Genomic DNA, 22,047 nt, shown 5'->3' with positions numbered 1-22,047 from the left:
CAATACAAATTCAAAATATAATTTAAGAAAAATTAAAATCCAAAAATTCAATTTTAAATTTTAAATTAAATTTTTAATTTTTAAACACTAACACATCTCAAAATAGGCTTCACCCCAATAAAAATTTTTATCCCCGTAAAATTTAGATTGACAGCGCCTCACACTCTTCCTCCATCGCCGTGCTCTTTTCTTGCGTCGCGCTCTTCTATCAGCGTGCTTCTCATTTTTGCCGCGCTCCTCTCCGCACCATGCTCCTCCGTTAGCTTCATCAGCGCCGAAAACGCGCCTTAGCAACGTGCACTTCCTTTGCATCTTTTTACTGCGACTTCTCGTTTCTACAATGCACTCTTTTTCTGATATTATAAAAAATTCTATCTTTTAATCTATGCATAATTTTAGATATGTCTTTGGTATTTTATTTGAATGTATTTGTGATGATATTTTTGTCTACACTATTCTATTTGATTTGGAATTTATTACCTCCTTCACATTCTTTAGGTTATTAGAGTTGATGGTCTCCCATCCCTTCTTTTTTTTTATATATTTAATAAAACATTCTATCTTTTTAATCTATGCATAATGATAGATGTGTCTTGTGGTATTTTTTAGATATATTTATGTTGATAATTTTTTTTTGCACTATTCTATATAATTTGGAGTTTGTAATATTAATGTAATTTGGATATGTCAATACTCAATACCTAATTTTAGATGTGTTTATGTTGTTTATTTAAATATAGATGTGTTTATATTTCTATATATTTTCGTACAAAATTTGTGTGAACAAAGGACGAGTTTTAGATGTGTCTTGAACACATTTAGTAAGATACTACATCAAATATTTACAACACATCTAAAATAATATAATTGCACACAAAATAAATTATAAACACATCCAAAATAAAATCATATTTTAAAATGAGAAAGTACGGAAAACCAATGATTTTAGTGTACAATGTGTACATTGGGCTTAAAAAGAAAAGTTTTTTAAAAATTAAAAATCAGATTCTTAATTAATTATTTAATAATTACTTCAATTCAGATTTTGAAATTTAAAAAATTAGGATTAGTAGTTAAATTCATTCACACCACATATGGTAACTCTAATATCATAATAATCGCCGGATATCTCCTCCCTCTCGTGCTACCGCACCCCACCTTTGCCATTCCACCCCCTCCACGCCGACCGTGCCGCCGCCGCCGGAGGAGACTGCCGACACCACCGAAGTCAGCTCTCGTGCACTTGTTCATCTGTAGCGGGGACGGATCCATCCAGCCCAACGATGTTGGATGCTAAGGCGGATCCTTTGATGAGAGGTAACTGTTTATTTGGTGATAAGATGTTGGTTGCATTGTATGAATACACTGGGGCTTCACATTCTTTCATTGCATTTAATAAGGTTGAGGAACTAGGGTTGAAAATGTCAGAATTAGCTTTCGATTTCCATGTGCATACTCCGTATCAGATGGTTATGACAAAGTTAGGTTGTAGGCAAGTATCTTTCAAGCTTGAGAATAGAGAATTTGTTCATGACTTAATTTGTTTACCGATGGTTGGATTGGAGATGATTTTGGGGTTTGATTGGATGTCCAAAAATCAGGTTTCGTTGGATTTCTTTGAGCGATCTATATGGTTTATGCCGGAAGGAAAAAGTGGAGCAGTGGTAGCTGAGGGTTATTACCTGAACTCTATAGTGGTGAACTGTAGTGGGGAAGAGTGTCAGGGATATATAATGTTGGCTGCGTATGCATTAGGTGATGATTAGAGGATAGATCAAATTCCAGTGGTTAGGGAGTTTCCAGAAGTATTCCCGGAAGATATTCCTGAATTCCCACCTCAAAGAAAAATTGAATTTGCGATTGACTTGGTGTCGGGAGCCAGACCAGTGTCGATTGCGCAGTATCGAATGGCTTCGATAGAGCAAGCTGAATTAAAGGCTCAGTTGGAAGAGCTTTTAACCAAAAGGTTCATTCGATCGAGTGTATCTCCGTGGGAGCACCAGTTTTATTGGTGAAGAAGAAGGACGAAGGAATGCGACTTTGCGTGGATTTCCGACAGTTAAACAAAGCGACTGTGAAGAACAAGTACCCGTTACCAAGGATAGATGACTTAATGATCAACTGCAAGGAGCTGGGGTGTTCTCCAATATTGATCTGAGATTCGGTTACCATCAGATAAGGGTGAAGGAGGACGACATTCCAAAAATTGCGTTTAGGACGCGCTATGGACACTACGAGTTTGCGGTGATGTCCTTTGGGTTGACGAATGCACCTACTGTGTTCATGGATTACATGAACAGATTATTTATCCCTTTTTGGACAAATTTGTGGTGATATTCATAGACGACATTCTAGTTTACTCAAAGACGGTAGAAGAACATGAAGAGCACTTAAGAATTATGTTGCAAATTTTGAACGAGCGGATATTATATGCTAAGTTATCCAAATGTGAGTTCTGGAAGGAGGAGGTGAAGTTCTTAGGTCACATGGTGAGTAAGGACGGAATAGCTGTGGATCCTTCAAAAGTAGAGGCAGTGATGGAATAGAAAAGACCAACGACGGTAACAGAGGTTAAGAGCTTTTTGGGGTTAGCTGGATATTACAGAAGGTTTATACATGGGTTCTCGCAAATTGCACTACCAATGACTAAGTTAACAAGGAAAGAGGTACCGTTTGTATGGATGTCAGAGTGTGAGGATAGTTTTTAGACTTTGAAACAAAAGTTGACTTCAGCGCCTGTTTTAATTTTGCTGGAACTGCACAAACCGTTTGAAGTATACTGTGATACGTCATTGAAGGGTTTGGATTGTGTATTAATGCAACACCGGAACGTGGTAGCTTACGCATCGCGTCAGCTGAGACCGCATGAGGTAAACTACCCCACTCATGACTTGGAATTAGCGGCGATTGTGTTTGCATTGAAGATTTGGAGGCACCACTTGTACGGAGTGAAGTTTAGCGTCATTTCTGATCACAAGAGTCTTAAGTACATCTTTGATCAGAAAGAGCTCAATATGCGTCAAAGGAGGTGGATGAAGCTTCTGAAGGATTATGATTTTGAACTAAGTTATCACCCTGGGAAGGTGAATGTTGTGGCGGACGCATTGAGTCAGAAGTCTTTAACGATAGCTTGGATGAGAATCAAGGAAGAGGAGTTAGTGGATAAGTTTGTGGATCTTAAGTTGGATATTGGTGAAGTTGCCGGGAGAGCTTGTTTGAACCAATTACAAATTTCAAGTACATTTAAAACAGAGATTTAGAGGGCTCAGCAAGATGAGCAAGAACTTCAGCAATTATTTCAACCAGTTGGCAAGAAGAAGCATGGAGAGTTTACTAAAGATAATGAAGGGTTGTGGAGGTATAAGGGGAGAATCTGTGTGCTAGATGTCGGGAGTTTAAGACAAGAGTTATTGTCGGAAGCTCACAACAACAGGTTTTCTATTCATCCAGGAAGTACGAAGATGTACTATGACTTAAAGAAGATGTTCTGGTGGCCTGGGATGAAAAATGATGTAGCTACAATTGTATCAAAGTGTCTGACGTGTCAGAAGGTGAAGATAGAACACCAGAGACCGTCGGGATTGTTACAGTCACTTGAGATTCCTTAGTGGAAGTGGAAAGAAATTGCAATGGATTTTATGACCGGTTTACCGAGGACTAGGTCAGGATTTGATGCGGTTTGGGTGATCGTAGATCGCTTAACCAAATCTGCCTATCCGAGTGAACTATTCGATGGAGGAGTTTGCGAGATTATAAATCAAAGAGATTGTAAGGTTGCACGGTGTGCCATCAAGCATAGTTTCGGACCGTGACCCCCGATTCACATTAAGGTTTTGGGGAGCTTTCCAAAGAGCATTCGGTACAAGACTGTGTCTCAGCACAGCATATCATCCGCAAACGGATGGACAGTCGGAATGGACTATTCAAACGTTGGAGGATACGCTAAGGGCGTATGTCTTGGATCAACCAGGAAGTTGGGACCGTTACATGCCATTGGTGGAGTTTGCGTACAACAACAGCTTTTATGCGAGTATTGGGATGGCTCCATATGAGGCCTTGTATGGACGGAAGTGCCAGTCTCCACTGTGTTGGTATGAAGCCGGTGAAGCAAGTGTTTTGGGTTCTGACTTGGTAACAGAGACTACTGAGAAGATTAAGAAGATTCGAGAGAGGATTCTAATTGCACAGAGTCGATAGAAGAGTTATGCGGATCAAAGAAGGAAACCATTGGAATTTGAAGTGGGAGAGCATGTATTTCTGAGGGTTACACCGACAACTGGGATTAGAAGAGCGATTGAAACCAAGAAGCTGAATCCAAGATTCATTGGACCGTTCAAAATTCTGAGGCGATTCGGGCCGGTGGCATATTAGGTAGCTTTGCCACCTCACTTGTCTAAATTGCATGACGTATTCCACGTGTCACAACTCTGCAAATACACGTCGGATGCGGCTCATGTGTTAGAGCCTGAGTCAGTCGAGTTGAGGGAGAACTTGACGTTTCAAGTAACACCGGTGTGTATTGATGACACTAGTGTGAAGAAACTGCAAGAAAAGGAAGTTCAATTGGTTAAAGTGACTTGGAAATGAGCAGGAGTTGAAGAACATACTTGGGAGTTGGAGTCCGAGATGCGGAAGGATTATCCCGAGTTATTCTCAGGTAATCACTAAATTTTGGGGACAAATTTTCTTATTTGGTGGGGAGAGTGTAAGAACTGCGATTAACTAACCGATTAATTAAATAATTAAATTGTCCAAATTAGGTTCCAAAAATTTAGAATGAGAATTAGGGAAATTAAATATGATTTTTGGACTCAGTAGATTTTTCTGAGTTAGAAAATGTAATTTTGCGCAAAAAAACGCATAAAAATGCGAACCGACTGATTAACCGGCCGAACCGGTTTAAGTCTGTCCGGTACTGTGCGAGAATAATTAAAAATAGAGTAAAATATTATTTTTATCCCCAACGTTTGAGGTAAATTCTATTTGTGTCCCTAACGTTTAAATCGTCCTGTTTGTATCCCTAACATTTGTAAAAGTGATTCAATGTTATCCTGCCGTCAATTACACATCATGAGCGCTTTAGTTTGAGTTTTAAAAATCTCTTCTTGAAGTTAGAATACAAATGTCTGGGATAGAATTGATGATCTACTCCGAAAAATAGCTCATCAAATGTTGAAACTAATTCCTACAACATTTACATAGTTCACTTTTCTAGGGACATAATTGAATCTAAACACAAATAATGGGTATAATATTAAAATCGAACACATCTAAGTGAGACCTAATTGAGAATGAATACATTCAAGTGAGAATAATTGAAAAATATAATCTGATTTGTTAGTATAATTGATAGTAGGATAACATTGAATCACTTTTATAAACGTTAAGGATACAAATAGAATGATTTAAATGTTAGGGACACAAATAGGACTTACCCCAAACGTTGGGGAAAAAAAACGATACTTTACTCTTAAAAATAATAGAAAATCTTAAGAAAACATTTGGAATTGAAAATCGGGCATTAATTTTAAAGGTTTGGTCCGAAATTGGGCCAAATGGGCCAAAAACTCTAACGGGTTGAACTGGGCCCAAGTTGGTCCCAAGTCTGACATATATAAGTTCATTAATGAACTCATCTTGGCCTCATAAACACAACACACAGCTGCAAGAGTGAAGTGAGAGGGGAGAGCTAAAACACTATTCACATCTAACTTCCGGTGGCCATATCTCGAGCTACAGTGCTTCGATTCACGTGCCGTTAGCGGCTGCACGAAACTCTTGCCAAGACCGTTACTTTCATTTAACTTTCATAGGTAAGATTCGAATTTTTCCTTCCTTCCTACAGCCCTAAGAATTTCAAATTTGGTGGGTTTTGGTTTTGAGTGAAATTTGTTTTTTGGTTGTTTAGGTACTAATCATTAGTGAGGGATTGTTGGGTTCTATCCCAAATTTCAGTGGATAAGGTAAGATTTCTCAAGAACCCTTGTAAATTTATACATTGTGAATGCTAGGTTTTGATTTTTATGAAATATATGATGTTAGTTTCATTGGAGCTTGTTGGAATTTTCTTGGATACTTGGGAGCATTTGGAGTTAGATTGATGACTTGGTTGTATTTGGAAGCTTAATTTGTACTCAATCTTGGGTTTTGATGTATATTGAAAATCGGCCAAGGTATGATTTCGGTTTTCTCTATGTAATATATAATATTTCTAAACACTTAGGCTAGTGACCCATAGGATAGGTCGGATTGAAATGTTTATTGAGATTGTTGAATGATGATATATGATGCTTTGATGAATTTGAATATTTTAATGAATTGTGATGTTGAAGTTGATAAATGATAATTAAAGTTTGAGATTGAAGTTGAATGAGTTTGATTATGATGATTGTTAGTGATATAATGGTGATTGATGATTGTGTTGGGTGAGAAATTGCTTTAGTGTGATATAATTGATCATCGGAGTTGAGAATTGGGTAATGTGAATAGAAATTTGGTATGAATGGTGAATTGTGACACAAAGGGTAAGTTATAAGGTAATTTGGAGTTTGGTGTAGTTTGGATTTGGTTTTGGTTATGGATTTCAAGGATTTGAGAAATTAGTGAACTTTGATAAAAATTATTTTTGGTGAACTTTGACGGATCATAACTTGAGCCTCAAAGCTTAAAATTGAATGAAACTTGTTTTAATTAAAGATGGCTTTGAGAGCTTTAAATTGATATAAAGTTTGCAGAAAATTGATTTTTGTAGAGAAAGTTATGACCATTTAAAGTTTGGTTTCAAAATCTGAATTCCGTGATGTTGCAGAATTTTATGATTTCTGGTTTGTGTGCGCACGCACACTGCTGTGCGCGTGCTCTCATCAGTGGCAAAGTTTGACTTGTGCATACGCACAGCCTTGTGCGCGCGCACACCTTGTGTATTTTTTAAAACGTGCGTACGCACGCACACACAGGGAGGTGCTTACTGTTGGGAGCGCTAGCACACTTTGGTGCACACACACACCCTGAGAAATTTGCAAGTTGTGCATACGCACAACCTCATGCGCACGCATACGCTGGAAGGTGCATTCTGTTGAGGGCGTTCGCACGTATCTGTGTATGTACACAGAATGAAAAATTTTACTCTCTGTGCGTACGCACACCTCTATGCGTACGCACACTTCTTGGAAATCCTTCTAGGCGTGCGTATGCACAACCCTATGCGTACGCACACAGCCCTGTTTTTCAATAAACCTATTATTTTTAACTATTTTACCTTTCCGACAAGCTTGTAAACTTCCGTGACACTTATATAAGATTCTTTAGCTTGTTTTTAGGTGTCATAACATAGAGAGGGCTCGAGATGAAATTAATTAGATATTTTCTTGTAAAAAGTTTAGAAAACGGAGACTTAGGTTTCTGGAGTACTGAGGACGGATTTGATTGAGTGAGGAGGCGGAGTATTGTGTTGATGATCACTGACTGTGAATTGTGAAAATTATGAATTGATGGTGGTTGAGACGAGTCTGGGACTCGGAATGGAATAATGGATCCCTGATATATTGAAAAATGATTTCTGAAAACCACTGAATCACTGTTTTATACTGAGATTGTTGAGACGCTATGCGCCTGTCATAGATGGTGGTTAATCCCGCCTGTCGAGGTCGCGGTGTAAGGGCGGTGGTTAGTCCCACTTACGTTGAGATGTGAGGTTCGTGGCAAGAGTACCCTGCTCGCATCCCTTCGGAATCACTATAGTGTGCAGGCACTGACATCCTGGACCGTGATCCGAACACGAAATCTCGGGGGTTCCCATTATGAGACCAAAGGGCGACATCTCCATGGAGATGTGTCAGGTTGGCAGTTGAACCGACAATGTGATATCACAGCCAATAGGACAGGCATTCATCATGTGCATCTTCTATCTGTTTGTTTGCTTTGCCGACTTGAAATTGCTTGCCTAATTAAATAACATGATTAATTGCTTCTTGACTTTCTTGATATACATGCTATACTTGTGCTTTACTTACATTGTTATTACTTGTATTTTCTACTGGGATTGAGGAGGTTCGGAAGGCGGTGGCGATGGGATCGCATGGCGGTTAGGTAGGCGAAGGCTGTAGGACAGCGAAGAATTGTTAGTTTAGAAGTTCCTTAAGTTAAATTACCCCTTTTTCATTGTGGTTTTAAATTTATCGTTTTAAATTTTTTTTATGTTTTAAGCTTGAATCTAATGATGGATATGAAGCTCCAGGATTGCCTCTGGCATCCAGGAGTCTTATATCTTACATTACTAGGCACTGTTACCATACTGAAAACCTCCGGTTCTCATTTCATACTCTATTGTTATTTTTCAGATGCAGGTCGCAACCCACCTCGGTGAGTTGCTAGACGGTGACAGAGCGGAGGATCTTCTCTATGTTTTGAAATCTTTTGATTACTTTTTTTTAGCTTCTCTCACTTTTGTATTTATTTTTCCAAGAGGCTTACTTTGAGAGAAAAATTTGTATGAGTTGTTACTTTCAAAACTCAGTTTGTCTGTATATAACTAGCCGGCTTAAACTCCGTGGGCGGCGGCTAGATTTCTTATGACTATTATACTTTAATACATCTATATATATATNNACACGTATAACACGTATAAGCTTTAGAATTGTCGTAACCTTTGATTAACCTTCACTTTACGACGCGAGGTAAGGCTTAGGATAATAAGGGTGTTACACTTACTATGCCTATTCCGCATGAAATTATACAGTTTATTCGTTGTCTGAAATATCCTAGATCGACTGAGTTTGTGCCACAGTGGGAGTGGTGGCCTGCAGCAACAAGAAAAATACTGCAAGGAAAGATTATATATGGTTATTAGAGAAAACCTTGAATTGGAATTCCAAGAGCAACCGGAACTGGTTGTGAAATACTAACATTTCGGAGAAGTTTAAATTCACTATGTGGCTTGGCTTACATGATGCTCTACCGACTGAGACCTTTCGATTCAAGCAGCATTTAGCTTCTTCAGATATGTGTAAGAGATGTAACAAGGCGCAAGAAACAATGGATCATTGCCTTAGAGACTGTGAACGATCAAAGGCAATTTGACATATGTTGGATTCTAGTATCCTGGACTCGACGGCTGGTACTGCTCTTGAAGAGTGGTTTCGGAAGGCCTTGGCTGGTCAGAATTACCGCCAAGGATTTACAGATTTACAGGAATCGAAACAATGCCTTTAGGTCTCTCCAAAATCGCCTGTGTCGGGAACCATTGGCAGGCAACAGTTTTAAAGTTAATTGTGATGCAAGCTTGTATCTGGATTCAAATTTAGCGGGGTTCGAGTGTATTATTAGAGATTCTAAGGGAGGTTGGATCTCGGGCTGCTATTCAAGCATTTTCCCTGGTCTATCATCAGATGTGAATTATTTGCTGCTTGGAGGGGGTTGGTTTTAGCTTGGAATTGCAGTTTGAGGGATATTATATGTGAAACGGATTGCTTTGACATTCTGTTCATCATGCATGATCTTACAAGTGGGTATTCATCTGAAATAACAGATTTAGTTCACAAGATTCAGGAACTTTTATCTCAGTTCTTAGCTTGTTTATGTTGAGTGGGTGTCCCGAGAAGTAAATAGAGCTGCAGATTGGATGGTTAGATATGGTGTCAAGAGTAACTCTAATCATATTATTTGGTCTGAGTCTTGTATTATTCTCTAGCAAATCATCCGTTCGAATATAAGATAATTTTTGCTTTATTTCTTTGCATGTTTAAACACAAAACAAAAAAATGATATCTAATCCAATAAAAAGGGATCCAATTATACTGATTACTCATTAATTATTAAAAACAATTAAATTAAAAATCGATTCAATTTTAATAAAATAATCAAATTATAAAAATATCATATGTATACTAAACGATAATTATTATATATTTATATATAAATATATAAAATATATATTATTTAATTTATTTTTAATATATATTTTATATTTTAATATATATATATTATACGAATATTTAATTTAATTATTGATTTTTAATATATACATATGAAGAGATAATACGGTTGATAGAATGATCTAAATCGACTTACTCCCCTGCGTATAAAATCCTATACAAATATGTTTTGGTTTCATAATAAATAATTAAATATCCTATAATAATATCCATGTTTATTCTTTTCCCACCATTTTAATTTTTATTCCTTCCCCACCATGCAGATAACGATGACATGGATGTAAAATAAGTTGAATCATTTTCCTGAAGCTGACGTGTAGCTAAACTTACATGTTGCGCCCACACACGCATGTGTGCTCTGCACTCATACCCGTACAATTCAACACGAGCATGGCATATCAATATCAGTATCAAATCATAGCAAAGCTAATTCAGAACAAGTCACATTAACCAACAATTTCTCCTCATGTGATTACAACTACAACTACAAGATACCCAAACCATTAAATAGAATTCATATATCTTAAATATACAATTAAACACACAAGTTGTGCAAATAGTCCAGATCTTTATCATTAAAGCCGTTGTTAAATAAATTAACCTTTCAATTTCGGGAATAAAAGTACTCACTTTTATCCTAAAATAAATAAAGCTGTGTTGAAACAAGAAAGACAGGAAGATTTGCATTTTAATGAGGCTTGCTAATATGTGTTTTAAAGTAAATTTTAAGAATATCATAAAAAATCATTTATTAAAAGTTACTAGAAAATAAATTATTTTATATCAAAAATTTTGAAAAAAATTATTATTGTGTTCTTAAAATATGTCTTTAGAGGTTAGAATACAAGATAATTAAATTCTTAATTTTATTTATTGAGAATGTTAATTTAAAAAAAAAAAAAACTTAAAATCTCTACTTTGGAGTGGTAAATAATAATACAATAATATAACCTCTTTTCAATTTGGTTTTTTAAAATTCTAATCGCAACGCCAACTCTGTAGATAATTTCTTTTTTCCTAAAATTCAGCTTATTAGTCATTTCTACTAAATAACTGGCACTTTTTGAGATGATGATGTGGATGATGATGCTTATTTGGCTCATCAAGATGACAACACTTTGAGTTGGAACCTTGTATTTGAAGCAATGGAGGACATGAGCCTACAACAAATACTTGAAGACAACAAAATAAAAAAAAATTCTGCAACTGCAAGAGGTGGTGCAAAGGGTGGACCAAGTGTGTCTAAAGCTTCAAAAAAAAGGAAAAGGAAAGACAATAATTGTGAAAGAAGAAGAAGAACCAGAATTTGAAGATGAAGAGAATTCTGAAAATAAAAAAGAACAAGAAGAGGACATTCGATTCAATGATACCGAATTAGAGGATGATGAGGGGGTAGGGGATACGATAATAATCATGTTAATTTGGATGAATTTGATGAGAGCTAGAATGTAGATGATTTATAGTTTTTATGTTTTATGTCTTCTATTTTATGGCTTGCTTATGACTTTTGAGTTATGCTTTGAACTTAATATTATGTTTAGAGTAAAGGACATTTTCGTCCCTGACCTTTTTTTTCGCAGACATTTTCGTCCTCAAGCAATGGAAAATACATTAAAGCCTCTGACCCTTGAAAAACGTAGACATCCATGTCCTTCCAGTTGAATTTAGCCGTTTGCACTGAACGGAAAAGGCTGAGCTAGCATACGTGGCGCTAAAGTGGCACGTAACGGAGGCCAGGTGACATGGAGGATTTCGTAGCAGGACATATAAGTCCTGGAGACGAAAACGACACCGTTTCGTCTCCTCCTCTCCAAACGCAGTTGAATCTCTATATACAATACCCAGAAGACCCATACACAATCTCAGCCCTCTTCTTCTTCTTCTTCTTCCATGGCAGTTTCATCGTGCACTTTCTTCCTCTCTCGTCTCACAGACCTCTCACTCCACAACCCTCTCCACCTTCCAAAATGAGCGTGAATGACGAAGGTTTGATCCTGATTTCGCTCCAGTGCGTTAACCTAACGTGGCTCAAACTCCGTGGATGCCGTGAGATAACGGAGGCAGGAATGGCTGCTGTTGGCGAAAACTGCAAGGCGTTGAAGAAGCTATCTTGCGCTTCGTGCGTGATCGGCATTAAGGGAATCAACGCTGTCATTAGCCGTTGCCAGGGTTTGGAAGAGCTCTTCGTTAAGCCGCTGCGTGGGCCCACGATGGCGAGGAGGTGGTTGGTTCCGGAACGATGTCGGTGACTTTTGTTTGCTTGAAGGAGATCGTGAATGGCCAGAGCTTCGCACCCCTTATGATTGGGTCGAAAAGGCTTCGATCTTTGAAGGTAATTGGATGTTTGGGGGATTGGGATGACACCCTTGAGAAGATTGGGAACCTCCACAGTGTGTTGGTTGATGTTCACCTTGAGAAGATTCAAGTTAGCGATGTGGGTCTTGTGGGTTTGTCTAAGTGTTTGGGTTTGGACACTTTGCACATTGTGAAAACCGCTGAGTGCTCAAATGTGGGTCTCAATCTAGTTGCTAAGAACTGCAGGATGTTGAGGAAGCTTCACGTTGATGGGTGGAGAACCAATAGGATTGGTGATGATGGTTTGATTTTTGTTGCCAAACACTGCATTAACTTGCAGGAACTTGCTTTGATTGGTATCTATCCAACATCTTCAAGCCTTGAGGCAATTGCTTCCAAATGCAAGGCTTTGGAGAGGTTGGCACTTTGTGGGCTTAATACCGTTGGTGACGCTGAGATTGAGTGTGTTGCCAACAAGTGTGTTGCGCTCAAGAAGCTTTGCATTAAGGGGTGTCCTATATCCAATGTGGGAATTGAAGCTCTTGCTTCTGGTTGCCCCAATTTGATTAAGTTTAAGGTGAGGAGATGCAGGAAGGTTACTAGTATGGTTGTGGAGTGGGTGCATGAACATAGGGAGTCCTTGGCATTTAGTTTTGATAATAGTGATTATGAAGCATTGAATGCGAGTCAAATTGATCATGATCATGCAGCGAATGATGTGATACATTTCACAGAGAAAATGAGGAGGTGGCTGCTGCAGCAGAAGCATCAAATGATTACAATGGATTGGCAATGTTGAAAGCAACATTTGGGTTTTTGGCTAATAGAAGTGTAGTGCAATCAGCATTGAGAAGGTGGTATAACAATAATAGTGTCCCCGCTCAATAGTAGCATTTTCATGACCTTAGTAAGAAAGCAAAAATTCTATGGTTCAATTTGCCTTTTGGGAGTTTCAGTTTTCTGAGTAGCTAGTAGCTTTGTTGCTGCTGCTATTAGCTAGCTGCATTTGCTAATAACCTCTATTGGTTCTGCTCGGCTGTTCTTATTATTTGTGTTGATGGTGATACTAGCTTTGTATTACAATTAGTCTATTTTTTTGTTTCATTTGGAAGGTGGAGAGGGTTGTGGAGTGAGAGGTCTGTGAGACGAGAGAGGAAGAAAGGGCACGATGAAACTGCCATGGAAGAAGAAGAAGAAGAAGAAGAGGGTTGGGATTGTGTATGGGTCTTCTGGGTATTGTATATGGGGATTCAACTGCGTTTGGAGAGGAGGAGACGAAACGACGTCGTTTTCGTCTCCAGGGACTTATATGTCCTGCTACGAAATCCTCCGTGCCACCTCAGCGCCACGTATGCCAGCTCAGCCTTTTCCGTTCAGTGCAAACGACTAAATTCAACGGAAGGACATGGATGTCCACGTTTTTCAAAGGTCAGGGGCTTTAATGTATTTTCCATTGCTTGAGGACGAAAATGTCCGCAAAAAAAAAGATCAAGGACGAAAATGTCCTTTACTCTTATGTTTATTTGCCAAATTTGCTACTATGTTTGCTATATTAATTGGATGTTTTATGACTAGATAATTACTTATATAAATAGATTTTATAGTTTATTATATTTGCAATTTTTCTGCATATTTTTTTTTACATGTGTATTTTTTAGGTAATCCGCCATTTCCACCATTTTCTGCAACACCATCCGTTATAACTTTATGGCGAATTTTTGGCTCACCGCCATGAGTCGCCATTCGCAATCAAAAACTATGTTATGCCCGTGCTTATAGATTCTTAAGCAACCACTGAAGTATGAGCAACTAAAAGTGAACAAAGTGATCTAACGGTAAAAACATCATTGTCATTAAAGTACAAAAGTTGTGTTTCCCCTTTCTACAAAAATTGAGAATCATTCCGGGGAAATGTTTAAAGCACACAAGTTGAAAATTGCACAAAATCTTGAGAAGATGTTAAGACATCATTCTAAATCATCAGTGACAAGTAACAATCACTGCAGAGTCATAACCAAACAATATACACTTTTTACCATTTACAGAAATCAAACCAACCACTGTTAAGATGCCAAATGAATAAAAACTCCTAACTGGTGGTGTTATCTGGTAAACGTTTCAGATCCATTTCAACTTGGTGGATTGTCCATTGCATATTCTCCAATTTCTGCACAACACCAATCAGACAATTTAAACAAGATCATCGCTAAGGAGTATTGATATGAATTTTAGCTCCTGCTTTCTCAGAGTTTCAATTTTGTTCAACAGACGTATATTTCTCCTACAATTTCTTATTGCTGCCCCAAATTTTGTGAGGTTGATATATATATATATATATCTTAATCTAAAAAATGTAAATATAAAATATCATAAATTTTTAGCAAAATAAATCACCTTTACAATGTCATGATACTGCCTTGCAATGTTGTCAAAGTGAGGATCAACACCTTGGTATTCACGCAAGCGAGTTACCTGGTAAAATTGCCAGAATATCAACCAACACAAATATTATCAACCAACACAAATATGATGAACAACCACAACAATGGAGGAAAAGACAATCCATAAGAGTCATGAACATAATACTATATGACTACCATTTAGCTGCAATCACATTCTGAAACCATTTAAAAGGTATAATTAAAATGAGACCACAAGCTAGGTGTTTAATTTCCAAAATTTTCAACCATGGAACTGGAGACATAGGGAGTAGGAACATACTGCTTTATTATACGCAATCGATGCTTCTTCAGTTGCCTCAACAAGATATTTCCTGAGATAAAAAATGGATAAAAAATAGTTGATTAATACTATATCAAGAACTGCTTATGAACTTACAGAGGTCATCATTTGTACCTTATCTTATGAAGCGCAGGTATAGAGTCCTTTGTATAAGTTTCAAGCAGGAGAATATGTTCCAGAACCCTGATATGCAATGGCAAATATATCTTTTATTAAACAAACAACTTTCTACCAATAATAAAAATAATAAAGTTTAATTTACTTTGGAAAACCTCTTCAGTTTCACTTAATTTTCAGTTAGATGGGTATCTATTAAACATTTCTAACCAAGCCCGTATACTGTACAAATGTTTTTCATCAAGTACGTTTAGATTAAAAATAGTCATATACCTGCATTCTACGAAATTTTTTATAGTATTGAATCTTGATGACAATACTTTTTAAACTAGAGGGACCTGGTTCAGAAATGTTTGTAATATAAAAACTATTTATCTATAGGTACTTAATAGAAAAATTTAAGGAAAATAGAGATTTGATTATAAACTTTAAATACAATAACCTATTTCAAAATTGGCTGAAATTATAAATACCTTCAAAGTAATTAAACCAAAATATAATATGGAATACAAGGCAAACCAGCTATTCTGTCAATTGAAATTTATGTCATTTTTAACTTTTAATGTTTCGAAATATCTGTTCATGTACAATATTTAGGTAACATTAATTTTTGAGAAATGTTAGGTGATCATTATTTATTTATTTATTTATTGTCTTATATTTGAACCACTAAAAGTGTTAGCTCCCTAGCATTCCCATTATTTTTTTTTTTCATCCATTCATAACCCTTGTTCAACAACATGCACAACAGATTCTGTTGGGGTTGAACAGCATGCAAGAAGGTTCCAAGGCACATTGAGGCACAATGGTGACAGGCACAAAATGCAACCACCTGGTTTGGCTGTGTAGATGAAGGCGACCTCAGGGTCATCATCCATGAAACACAACGAAAAGGGCCATTCATGGTGGGCACTAGTGGAAACACAATGAATAGTGGCAGAACAGCAAGGTGCGGTGATGGGAGAACAAGGTGGAGTAGAGGCTACCAGAATAGTCACAGCAGGGGAAGCACCAAAAAGAATGTTGGAGAAGTCATCAAAGAAATAATGTGGTGAATAGCCAATCATGGAATTTTTAAAAAGAGACCGAATAAGGAAATTTTATAGATGAAGACTAGGAAAAGCTGAATTTCAAATGACCCCTACCAAAAAAAGAGAGTTGCAACTTGTCTTTTTACCAAATGACTCATTTCTGTGATTTTCTATTATCATCTTATCATTTCAAACCAAACCCTCAAAGCAAATTGATATTGGATAATCATGACATTGTAAAGGGCGTATTTCAAAAAAACAAACCTCAATTTTGCACTCATGGTCTCGCATCTTTTACAGAGCCACGTCTTCTGCAGCTCATCCTACAAATACATTGCCACATTGGGAAAAATCAAGATACAGCCTTAACTATCAAATCATGGATTTTATCATATTATAGTCACTCACATGTTTATGCTGATGATCCAACTTCAAATCCTTAACAAGTTTGATAAGCACTCCAAGTATCTGCTCTAAGACCTGACAGAGAATAATGTTGTTAGAACTGGTATCCAATTAGTACGGTAGAGAAATGAAAGAAAATCCACTGTATAGTGTACAACTCTAAGAAAACTTGAGAATTTCTCCTCCCCCAAAACACGCCTATTCACCAGACATAATCCCTCTCCACCTGATGAACTTCCTTCAATTCAACCCCAACTACTAACTAACTTCCCGCTCAAACTGTGATAAATCAATGGGGGCATGTCAGTTGAAACCAACATCCTCCCCTTTTTTCTGTTTTGTCAAAAACAATTTTTTTCAATATGTAATCATCATGAGCATTCTGCCAAAAAGCAAATCTTAAACACTCATACACTCTCCCTTCCTCCCTCCCTCTATAATGCGTGTGTGCACACAGACTCAGTAGAGCTATGGAAAATGTATCTGTCTGCAAGAAAGATGGTGGTTGTAATAAGTGCATGTGTGTACATTATAATATTCAGCAAATTTCCTATCTGCAGAATATAGATCATCTCGCAGTGCAGCTTCTTCTCTTTCAATCTCCTCAATCAACAGCTTGACCCTGGAAAAAGAAGTGATACGAAGAGCATGAAGTCATAATCATGGATATGTACAGTATGGAACTTACATATACTGAATCAAGCAATCAACATATTAATGTTATGTTACTCACTTCATATTAGAAATTTCATTCAAAGCATGAATGTTTCTGGTTAGCATAAGACATGAGTAATGGCAAATATGAGCTATGTGATCACCTAGAAACCTAAATGAAACAGATTATTTTTAAAGGGAATAAAAATCCTCTATATTTGTAGTGCTAGAGAAACCAAGACTTGCATAACATTGATACTTGTTACTCAGACCAACAGAAGTAAAACAAATATTGAGCATTGATCATTTCATTAACACAATACAATCATTACATAAAATGTGATTGATATCTAACTTCGTACAACTTCTTTAACAAGTATCTAGACATGACTTTGTGGGCCATTGTATAATGCCAAGGTCGACTGTTTATAAAAAAACTAGCATGTCCTAACTCTGATGACATACGATTCAAACAAGGGTTTAGATATACTTGTAGGTCCAATATATAACAAAATTGCTTTATCCATAAAAATGATGTTTTTTAGGTAAAAATCAATACAGCTTGCCAACTACTAAAAGAATTAAGGTAATTTAATGAGATCAGACCTTTCTGGAAGCCGAGAACTTGAACTTTGAATTCCTGATGATGAAGAATCTGAGTGAAGAGAAAAGGAAATCAGCTGCAAAAAAATCACATGCCGAACCACACAAAAAAAAATTTATCAGTTAACCTCAATCCCTATATAAGATCAGTAATATGCTGGTCAAACTTACCATTGTCATCCAAAACAAAGGCATTGGACAATTTATCACATTTCAGTTTCAAGTGGGCCTCTATCTCACGTGAGAGTGACATGTGATATTCTGTCATATCCTAGAAAGCGTGTTTCATGTGTCAATAAGGAAAACATAACCAAGTGAATCACATCAAAATATAACCTATCATAGAAAGTCCTTGCTTAGAAGCTGATTTTCATATTTTGCTAAATAGCATACCACGGATAATGTTGTTTGTTGATGTTGAGTTTGCCGTAAATAAGCAGGTGTAATACCAAGAAAACGATTAGGTACACCACCAACTGCAGCTTCCCCTGAATCCATAGCAGCAAGGGGAGAATTAATCCCAGTAACTGAACTGTTTGGAGTAGCATAATTAATCGAAGTTGTGCTTGAGTTGTTCGTGGTGCTGGTGTTGGTACTGTCAAGGGAGCTTCGAGACATTACACTCAATTTTTCAATATCCTCAGTATGGACTTCTCCATCTTTGGAGATAAGAGGTAGCCTCAACCTTTGGGCTGCTTCAGCCACAACCAATTGATGCTCCAAAGTCTCATAAACCTGATACAGATGGATATGTAACTTTTTTGTTAACTCAATGAAACATATTCTATCATAACATGACAGAAAAATATACAAATGTTTCTATAAGAGCTAAATAAGTCAAGGTTCAATTTGGTCTCTGAAAATGCACACTCTTTATTTTAGAACTTTAAATAAATCAATTATTGAATCTCTAATATTCCGCAAGTCATGTAATGTTGACCAATGGTGTGGCATACACCACATCATCAATCAACACTACATGGAAAGCTATGTGACATGCTGACATGTCCTTTGATGTGACACCTCAGCAAAATATGACTGTTGACTAATCATATACTGGCCAAGGACTAAAATGATCTATGAAATATAACTTCAGTACCAAATAGTTAATTTTGAAATTTCAAAGACTAAAATGAAGCACACTTGTAATGTTAAGGTTCAAAGATATATTCTTAGGTCTATTAAAGCCAACTACCAAAGAAGCAAATCTTTACCATTGCCAAGCAAATATTAATCCACAAGAAACACATTATTTAAGCTAATTCCTCTGCTAACAATAATGAATAGTATCAATAAGCAGAAGATAGACCCACATCTCATTTACAAAAATTCAAAATATTAGACTCAGGCTTTATTTGCTAAACAAACTGAATCAAGTAAAAGACTACCAAATGAAGCTCACGAAGAGGTGGTATATCTATCTTCTATTATATATAATGGGGATATGGTAGAGACTTTGTGCATAACTTTCTTCCTAAAATACCCTTCATTTTATATAATCTACAGCAAAGAATTTTTTTGGTTACACAAGACCTCTTGATTAGAGTGTAAGCCACTCACCATCTTAACTAATTCCACATTTGTTAATTTTACACACATTTAATAAATAAGTGGGTAGTGTCTATTAATACACTAGTTTATTGTAACTCTACATTCCAATTTCCAACAAAGAACATTGGTAACTAACGCCTGAAGACACTTTCCACCTCTAATAAATTCAAGAGTGATTTTCAATCTTACATAAATGTGGCATTTCAAATGGGATAAGGGATAAATAGCTACTAGTTGTTCCAAAATCCCCCATCTTCTGTTTAATTATATTGAGAGCTTAGACTTTATAGCACCTATTTCCTCATTTACTAGTGAAAGAACCTCTTAGATTAGAGCTAGGTAATTTCATGAAGAACTCAATAGTATCTTCTGTTATCAATTTCATAATAACTAAATTAAAATCACAGTATCTTAATTATACTGATGTTCAAATATCAACCCCTGTAGCCTATCATTTAAGTTATGATAAGAAAGGAGACAATTCATGTAACAAACGATTCCCATAAGGAACAATTTGGTAGAGTGCAACCGTTTTCTCCGTATACATAACGTAAAATATTACAGGACCAAAATTGACAGAGTTACAATTCTAATAGTTGTACCTGAGGGGAGTTCCTTAACCCAAGCTGAGGATAAAGACCACCAGTATCTCGAAGTCCACCAAGGCTAGACATTGAAATGGCTTGCTGATACTCTTCCACCATAGCAATGGCCTCAGAATATATTGCCTGAAAGTGTAACCAACACACGGTACCAGAACCACATATCAGTAAACCCCAATGCATCCTCTCATGCTAACTTTTCTCATGATTATGACCAATATCTTGCGGAAAAAGAGACAAGACAACCCTTCCAAGAGTTTGTGGATCACACCATCCAAACATTTAGACCCAAGTCAAAATTGGTTTTAGAAAAAATCTCAATAGCCAGAATTGTTTGCAAGAAATCGAGCACAAGAGCAACATAGCAGAATTAATAACCTTTAAATGAATCAGATTGAATAGGTCATGCCACTATGTCATTCAACCACCACCAGAATTTCAAAAAACAGGAGATCGTTGTAGAGAGGCTTGGAGATGAGAGATCCATCAGGAGCCAAGCAATGGCGCTCCAGCTGATCAACGACCTGTGTCACATCAGCAGGGAGGTTCTGGCCGTGGAGCCCCTTCACCATTGATGAGTTCAAAACAGTGACGTTTTGGTGGAATCGTGGGTGCTGGCTGCTGCTGCTGCTGCTGGTGGCTGAGAGAGAGGGGAATGGGTTTTTGGCAAGGTTCTGAGAACCGGACCGACAAAAAATCATCAACAAATAATCACAAAACACTAAACCTTCACCCAACAATTACAAACAAAGCCAGCAATTACAAACATTAGCACATTATAAAACATTCCAAAACACTAAACCTTCACCCAGCAAAACCAACAATTACAAAACAAAGCCATCAGTAAATTTGAACAAAAATTTTAGACTAAATCAGTAAGTTTGAAACAAAGGAGTTGGAAGAAGATGCTGATAAAATAAGTCAGCATCAACAGGAGGTGCAGTTACTACAGGAGAAGATTAAAGAACACTTTGAGGCTGGCTCTCATACAACTCTCACTGTGACAGAAATGGCAGAGAAGATTGATGAGCTGGTCAACAAAGTGGTCAGCTTAGAATCCGCTGTTTCCTCACAGTCAGCTCTTGTAGCAAGATGGAAAGCACACACTGATGAACTTAATGCTCTTATTAAAGTTTTTGACAAAAATTTCAGACTAAATCCAGCAATTACAAAACAGTAAAACACTAAATCAGACTAACAGAGCCAGCCATCCGTAAATTTGAAAAAAAAAAAGTTTACAGCCATCACCAACCAGCAAATACAAGACAGATCCATTAGCAACAGGCAACTACAAAAGATTACAAGAAAAATGGAACAACGATGATTGAACAACAATTTCAGAACTTCAAACGAAGAAGAAGACCGAACATTCAGAAATTAAAAGGAAGAAGCGGAGGCCACTAACCTTCGACGGACGGCAACCGGCGAGACGAGGCGATAGGCGAGACGACGGCAAGCGGCGACCCGACGGCGAGCTACTCCAAGCCACGAACAGAGAAGCCAACGAAGATGAAGACGACGTGCCGAGCTACCTGGGTTCTTCAAAACGGGGAAGAGGAAGAAGCGGCGGCGCTGAGGACCTGGGGACGACGGCGGCAATGAAGGGCTACGATTTTGCACTTTTGCTTTGCTTCAGAGGTCTCAGGGAGTGCACGAATTGGGGGAAGAAGGGGGGGGGGGGGGTTTGGTTGGTTTGGTTCACGAATGGTTCTGTATTTTAAATTTTTTTTTTTTTTACAAAATAAACAAAATGGCGTCGTTTTATTCGAACCGGCCATTACCAATCCGATCCAACCGTCCGATTTTAGGCCGGTTCGACAGTTTTTAAATGATTCTCTTTTCAACGGTTATAAATGGGGATCGGATCTCAGTTAAATCGGTTCGACCGACAGGTCCGATTCGGTTTTTAAAATTATGGTCTTTGGCGATAGAGTCAGAGACTGTGAGAGAGAAAGGGGTGGCGGTGGGGTTTTGTGGGCTATGTTTAGCCGTTTTCTATTATTTTTAAAGAATTAATTTTTATATTTTATTTTAAAATTATAAATTTGATAAATAATTTAAAAATAAAAAATATTTAATAATAAATACAAAAATTTTATAAATTATTTAGAATGT

The 22,047-nt window shown here is 37.2% G+C and overlaps 1 protein-coding gene and 1 pseudogene across 1 annotated transcript; one reads left to right on the top strand and one right to left on the bottom strand.

Annotated features, from left to right (window-relative positions):
• On the top strand, positions 11,675-13,741 carry LOC107648096 (annotated as a pseudogene).
• LOC107627257 (AUGMIN subunit 4) lies at positions 14,058-20,058 on the bottom strand (the record flags this gene model as incomplete). Its single annotated transcript, XM_016330111.2, is given in 11 exon segments — positions 14,058-14,394; positions 14,622-14,699; positions 14,949-15,000; positions 15,084-15,152; positions 16,382-16,440; positions 16,526-16,597; positions 17,051-17,144; positions 17,783-17,831; positions 17,951-18,050; positions 18,173-18,514; positions 19,933-20,058. Coding segments are annotated over 11 exon segments (1,119 nt in total), but the record flags the coding sequence as incomplete, so codon positions are not given.

The sequence above is a fragment of the Arachis ipaensis genome, chromosome B01 (assembly GCF_000816755.2).
Source record: "Arachis ipaensis cultivar K30076 chromosome B01, Araip1.1, whole genome shotgun sequence".
In the NCBI taxonomy this organism is placed as follows: domain Eukaryota; kingdom Viridiplantae; phylum Streptophyta; class Magnoliopsida; order Fabales; family Fabaceae; genus Arachis; species Arachis ipaensis.
The sequence above is the reverse complement of the archived record's forward strand: the minus strand, read 5'-3'. Positions and strand labels throughout refer to the sequence as shown.